This window comes from Sus scrofa, chromosome 8, assembly GCF_054392235.1.
Source record: "Sus scrofa isolate SSC_HxYL_T2T_F1_AM1 chromosome 8, Sscrofa_HxYL_maternal_Yorkshire_Landrace_v2.0, whole genome shotgun sequence".
Taxonomy (NCBI): Eukaryota; Metazoa; Chordata; class Mammalia; order Artiodactyla; family Suidae; genus Sus; species Sus scrofa.
Window position 1 is genome coordinate 28233104 of NC_139390.1, and position 6803 is coordinate 28239906.

Genomic DNA, 6803 nt, shown 5'->3' on the forward strand with positions numbered 1-6803 from the left:
TTTTATGTTAGAATTACATCTTTATACTTATCTTGCAACATCATTTTAGAATTTTAGTTCTTAGCCAAGTTAATTCATCAAATAACTTGAACTAGATTGATTGACTTTTGCATCATTTTGGGTGATTTTGGTTTGGAAGAAAGTGATTACAGTCATACCCACATATGTACACACAAGCATATGTATGCTATAAACATATAAGCTACACATACAAGCTACAACACACACACACAAGCACAGATACACATGCCACATATGTCCACCACACAAAAAGCAGGAGTAGGTGCCTGGAATCTCGACACAGATGGCTTTAGAGCCCCAGGCCCAACTGCAGGTGATAGTGTCAAACTGGAGAAGCTCAGATCATGCTGAGACTGTTTTTCTACGGCTCACACTCCATAATGAGGCAATGTAGACTACCCATCCATTCACTACCACTTAAGGAAACACTAATAACTAAAGGGCTCTTCTTTATTAAAACAAAAATCAAGACACACTTTGGGTAGAAAAATATTCAGTTAGTGCTCCAGCTTTCCAGAATTCTGTAAAACCTCTCAGTAATGCCCTTGATAGCACTAAAATATCATCTAGATAATTTTAGAGGGTTAAATTACAATAGTTCTCACTTTTTTACTTTCTCTTCAAGAATCTGTTTTGAAATTTATATTTAATATCAGAGTCAGCTAAAAAGATTTTGCTGCTGTTTCTCAGCTGTGTATCTCTAGTGTAGACATCCATCCTAAACACAAGGTCTATAGTTTTCTAGAACTATCCATCTGGAAGTACCATAAGAACAAGAGATGCAGAAAGGCTAAAACCAAACATATCAACATTGTTCCCCTTCTCCTGCTTGTCCCCAAACCTGCCTCTGTTCCCATTTTGCCTGTTTATGACCATGGCCTGAATCAAGGGCAAAATCTGAGTCTTAATAGTCCTTGAATCTGTATTTTCTTCTCCCGCCTCACTGACAATCTTTGTACATGCCTGTATTATTTATTATTTCAGTTATTTTAGTCACAGTCTAAGTGGCCTCCTTTCCTTCACATGAGCCCCTTCTGCTTATCCTCCATATTATAAGGCAGAATCATTTATCGTAATGCAAATCAGAACATACCCCTCTCCTGCTTGGGAAAGTCGTCAGTGACCCATCATTGATTTCAGAATAAAGTAAAACATGATAAGCAATTTATTTTATGGTGTTGTCTTTCTGGTCCCCATACGCATCTTGCCACAAATACCAGTTTCTATTTCCTATGTGTATTGTGTGATCTTACAGACCCCTGGATTCACACACAGTGTTCCACTAGTTAACCACTTCCCTCGCTCTTGAAAAACTCCAGCCTTGAGGACTCAGGGAACATTTCAACTCATTCCTATTGAGGAAGCAGAATTATATGCATTTTTTGGTATTTGTTTTTTTGTGTTTTTGTTTGTTTTCTTTTTTTTACATTGTTTTGTATAGTATTTATTAATTCAGGAAAGAAACACAAAATTTTTAGTAAAATAACTTGGAAACTGCCTGCTTTGCTTTCTCATTTCTTACTTCCCTTTCCCTCCCACCCGCCATAGGGTATAGCTCTGCTCCCCTGCTTCAGCTAATACTTACCCTTCTGTTGTGCTTTTTTTGTTGCCTAGAAAATGGTCTTGTTTACTGGGTAATATGACCTTTCTATAAGGTGTTGGGCAAGGACTATCATAAGTATCTCACATGTCTCAACAAAGAGGAAGTGATAGATAGAGCCGAGAGAGAGTAGAAATAAAATTTCTAATTTTACATCAAGGAGAGGGGTAGCTGCTGGCTCTGTAATCAGTTGCTAAAACTACTGGGCATGTTTTGCTGAGGTAGAAAAATGAGTCCTCAAGGAGGCCCCCAAACTCCCTCTCATTGCCCACATGACACATGACACTGACAGCTCCCACTTTGGTGACACCAGGGCCAATCATCTAACTTAATGACAAAAACCTAATGACCAAGAGACTGGTGGCTGGGGCTGAGATGCCTGAGTCAGGCTGGGGGTGCGGTTGTCTCAGTTACAGGAAGTCAAATATTTATTTCCTCTTTTTCCAAACAAAGGCTGAGGGAAAAGGGTTGATTGAGCAGGTAGCTGGTAGGGACACAGAACCTAGATGGACTCTGGGTGGAGGCTGTTCAGTCATGAGGTTGGCTGTGATCTTCTCTGGGGCCCTGCTGGGACTTCTGGCAGGTAAGGAGACAGGCGGCTGAAGGGGAGGGACCCTGGGAAGGAGACTGCCCCAGGGTTGCTAACCAGTCTTTCCTCTGCTGAAAGCCCAGGGCACAGGGAACGAATGTCCTCATAAAAAATCAGCCACTCTGCTACCATCCTTCACTGTGACACCTACGGCTACAGAAAGCACAGGGACATCTACGGCCACAGAAAGCACAGGGACACCTACGGCCACAGAAAGCACAGGGACACCTACGGCCACAGAAAGCACAGCCAGCCCTGAAACAACCAGACACAGAAGCACCACTCAAAGAACCACCACTGCAGGCACCCCCAGCCACAAGTCCACAACAGCTACTCACAATCCTGCTACCGCCACCAGTCACACAGTTCACCCAACAAGCAACAGCACTGCCACCAGCCCAGAATCCTCCACCGGATCCCCCCACCCAGGACCACCTCCACCCACTCCAAGTCCTAGCCCATGCTCCAAGGAGGTGAAAGGAGACTACACTTGGACGAATGGCTCCCAGCCCTGCGTCCACCTCCAAGCCCAGATTCAGATTCGAGTTCTATACCCAACCCAGGGTGGAGGAAAGGTAAAGCTAAAGACAGTGGAGGACATGAGGGGAAGGTGATGAGGCCTTCTGCTGTGGTTTGGAAGGGAAGGAAGAGTAGAGAAGGGGACATATACAGGATGAAGATGATAGGAACAAGGGACCTTGAATGGCACAGCTGTGTAATCCTGTGGCGCTCCCATCTTTAACTTCTACAGGCCTGGGGCATCTCTGTAGTGAACCCCAACAAAACCAAGGTCCAGGGAGGCTGTGAAGGTGCCCATGCCCACTTGCTCCTCTCATTCCCCTATGGACAGCTCAGCTTTGGATTCAAGCAGGTACTAACTCCTCATCCTTCACTCTCACTCTCCAAGTGCCTTATCCCTACCAACCCCTTGCCACACTCCTTACTCTATATCTGGTTGTCACTCTCCCCTGCTGCCCTGAGTCTTCCTGGTCACTTCCCCAGGAGCCACTGAAGAGCACTGTCTACCTGAACTATATGGCTATTGAGCACAACGTGTCCTTCCCCGGGGCAGTGCGTGAGTAACCTTCCCTCTTTCATCATTTGCACTTCATGTCTGGGCTCCTGAAAGGACCTATGCTGGGCTGTGAGGATATGGACATGGAGCTGACTTTTCCTCATTCTTTTAGAGTGGACATTCTCAGTTCAGAATTCATCCCTTCGAGAGCTCCAAACCCCTCTGGGCCAGAGCTACAGTTGCAGAAATGCAAGCATCATTCTTTCACCAGCTTTCCACCTTGACCTGCTCTCCCTGAAGCTACAAGCTGCTCAGCTGCCCCCCACAGGGGCCTTTGGACCAAGTAAGACCTAGTCCTTCCCTCCTAGAATTCTCCCACTGCACTGAAAACCCCCACCCAGGCCTATAATCTCCCTTCTTGCACCCCCCGAGTTTCCTCCCCCTCTCAAGTTTGTCATAGCGAGGGCAACTGTCCTCCCCTCTGCTACACTCTGCCCATTCTCTCCCTTTATTTCCTGCTGGGTCATCTAGGTGAGCTTCTCACCAACTTCCAACTTCCCAATATGCCCTGTGTTCCCTCCTCTCACCTTTATCCACCCCCACCACCATTATGATGTCTACGTGCCCTTTCTTTCTTCCAGATTTCTTTTGTCCCAGTGACAAATCCAACATGCGGCCTCTCATCATCAGCCTGATTTTAATTGGCATCATAATCTCGATGTTCGTTACCTTCCCCTTCATACGGAGACGCCGACGCATCTACCAGCTCCTCTGAACATCTGCCCCAATGAGGGCCCCGGAGGGTGCCCTCATTTCTCTCCACTCTACTGACTCAGGGACAAAGTTACCATCCTTCTCTGTCTTGATGAACAAAAGCAGAGATAGTGCATTTGAGAGGGATGAGGGAAGAGATGTTTATTAAATAGGACTGATTCCCCCTTCCCCATCTCCAGTGCGAGAACAGTAAAACCTGCTCACATCTTTATCTTTGTTTTTTTCTTGTCCTTCCTGCCAGGATTAAAAGCCATGAGTTTTGTGTCACATGCCTTTCTGCACCTTCCATGTCTCAGGGAGCCAGAAACAGCTGGTGAGGAAGGATGAAAATGTCACTCTGTGACCCAGTGCCCTCATGGGTCCATCCCCCAAAGCCTGTCACGCCTGGTGTCAAATCCCTTCTCCCTTTTCTTCTGGGGCCTCTGGCTGCTCCAGATCCCTGTCTCCTCCCAACCTGGAGCCACCTTCGCAGGAGCCTCCTTCCTGACCCTCACATACAATTCTACATAAAACAAGCAGCAATAGCAATGAGTGTGGGTGGGAAGGTCACAGATGTGTTCATTTCTTTCCAAAGGCTGCACTGGTGGCTCCTTAGCAACAAGAATGTGTCCATGCTAGAGAACAGCCCAGATTAAACCCTTCTGCACCTGGGATGCTCCTAGCTCAACTGCAAAGGGTTTTTGTCAACCATGGGAGGGGTGGGCACTCTGACTTCCGCGTACAATTACCCTCTAAACTGCTGGGAACAACATGCCTCTAGCCTGGGAAGCCAACCCTGAAGTCCTAGTGGTGGTGGGTGGCACCCTCCAGGGCAGCCTGTGTTCGTATTATAAAAAGTACCTCCCAGACCATCAAGCCTGCATGACCAATGAGTGCCACTACCCCTTTTACAGCTGACCATGGACAATCCCAGGGGCTAGAATAGGGCCCTTCCTATTCTAGCTGTGTAAGGAGAATTGCAAACCTTGTAAAGAGTCTTGTATGGCTGCAAAAACAACCACCACCGGGACCTGGAGACACACCACTTTGAGGGCAACTTTGACATTGATGGCAGCACACCACATGGCAGAGAAACAGTAATCTCGCTACCATGTTGCAGATACTACGTATGACCTTGCAGAACATGGCACAGGAGTCCCTAAAGGGTACAGGACTTTGGAAGGCATCCAGCCACCTGAGCGGGATGGCCAGGCCCAGGTCCATTGAGAGTTGGAATCCTGGTGCTGCATGGCAGAGAGAACCCCGGGCCCTTGTCTCACAGAGGTAGCTAGGAATGGGCCCTCAGCAGGGTGGGGGCTCTGCTGTCGCCCCAAACTGGGCTTGCCTTCCCCACCTCCCCCGCTGGCCTCTGCTTCACTGTCCTGGCCAAGCAGTGGCTGGCACACCTATCCACCAAGGCCTGAGCAAAGCTGAGGAGGGAGAAGCATGGATCCGGCACCTGGCTCATGCCGTCCTGCTCCCATCCCATAGGATGCTGTGTCCTCTGCAGATGCTGAGTACAGGAGATAGAAAACTACAGAGCTCCCACTCAATGCCATTTTACAGATGCATGCTTCTTCTCCCTCAGCTTCTAACAATGAAAATCAGCTGGAAGAAGGCAAAACGGTGCCCAGAAGGAAGAGCGGAGAAATGCGGGAGGATAAATCCTGCTGCCAAAGGGAAAGTATAAACCAAGATGCAAACAAGGGAACTGCCCAGGCCTACAGCTTCAGCACCTTAAAACTCCAGCACAGGGCGGGTGCCTCCTGAAAACATGGTCCCCGGAAAGAGATGCCTTTGTCTTTTAGGTACTGGGAAGATTTATTTTATAGATCTGTATTGATTTTTAGTTAGCTCTCGCTCTGTACTTTTCTTGAAAACAAATAAATAGTGGCAGAAATTTATTACTGCACAGAACTGAAGCAGGAAATGGCAGAAATTTCAACACCATTAAGCTTCATGTTTGCATGCACATGCTCTTGTTCTCTTCCTCTCTTCCTCTCTTTCTCTTGCTTCACATTAGAATATTTACTTCATTTTTCTCCACTGAATAACATGGTGATGAACATGGGAATATGATCTCACTGTATTACACTGATAAACTATCAGTACACAAGAGCCAAAAAGCAAGAGTTTTTTGTTTTTTGATTTTTTCTCTAGGTGTATTAGAAAAAAAAACTTGGAGAAGACGTGTATTGGTTTTCTTGTGGTGCATGTCCACCTCTGGACTGTCACTGTGGGCAGGCAGGATGACTGAGTACTAGGACTGATTGTTCCTGACACACATCTCCCCCTGATGTGGCCCAAGATTTAGGATGTCTTCTGTACCAATGCCATGTAAAGAAATTCTGGCCCTCCTGGGTTACCTACCACCCTGTCCATTGATTACTCCGGGGCAAGGACATTGGGCTCTGTTACCAGAAAGTGGATTGGACTGAGAGAGTCCTAGGTCAACTAAAACAAGACTCAGAACTGCCTCCAAACACTCCATAAATCAGATTAAGAGAGTCAGAGTAACAGTCCTAAAGCATGGTTTAAGTTATACAGCCATCTGCCCTCACTCTACAATCCTTTGTTAAATAAATTTCACATCCCTAGTAAGTCATTCAATCTCCCTCTGCAACAGATTAGGTTGAAATAGGTTATGATTATCAGTAACTTTCTTTTTTCCTTTGGAAACCTCCATTTGATTAACCTAAACAAGAAGGGAAAAATGTTTGTTAGTGAAGAAGGAGAATTCTCAAAGATGATACTGCTTCTAATACATGCCATTTCACATAATGAGTTCAGGGAAAAGTTATAAACCCACATTCCTTTCAGTCCTG

The 6803-nt window shown here is 46.4% G+C and overlaps 1 protein-coding gene across 5 annotated transcripts; it reads left to right on the plus strand.

The window, feature by feature from the left end:
- The first annotated feature begins 2078 nt into the window (after nt 1–2078).
- Nucleotides 2079–5882, plus strand: LOC100520753 (macrosialin). 5 transcript variants are annotated; one of them, XR_014813732.1, is made up of 7 exons: nt 2079–2204; nt 2289–2785; nt 2962–3081; nt 3213–3285; nt 3398–3568; nt 3867–5262; nt 5567–5882. XR_014813732.1 is itself a non-coding variant. In XM_084973862.1 (7 exons), the coding sequence occupies exons 1-6, from the start codon at nt 2156–2158 to the stop codon at nt 3998–4000; spliced, it is 1044 nt and encodes a 347-aa protein (XP_084829988.1). In that variant the 5' UTR covers nt 2079–2155; the 3' UTR covers nt 4001–4028; nt 4062–5882. The 5 variants fall into 5 exon arrangements, 3 of the variants coding, with proteins under 3 accessions (XP_084829988.1, XP_003128950.3, XP_084829989.1); XM_084973862.1 differs by having other exon boundaries at nt 3867–4028; nt 4062–5882; XR_014813733.1 differs by lacking the exons at nt 3213–3285; nt 5567–5882 and having other exon boundaries at nt 3867–4028; nt 4062–4268.
- The last annotated feature ends 921 nt before the right edge of the window (nt 5883–6803 follow it).

Coding starts and splice junctions, on each gene's coding strand:
- LOC100520753 (XM_003128902.5), top strand. CDS start 2,156: ATGAGGTTGGCTGTGATCTTCTCTGGGGCCCTGCTGGGACTTCTGGCA. Junction 3,082..3,212: donor TCAGCTTTGGATTCAAGCAG/GTACTAACTCCT, acceptor TCACTTCCCCAG/GAGCCACTGAAGAGCACTGT. Junction 3,286..3,397: donor GTCCTTCCCCGGGGCAGTGC/GTGAGTAACCTT, acceptor TCATTCTTTTAG/AGTGGACATTCTCAGTTCAG.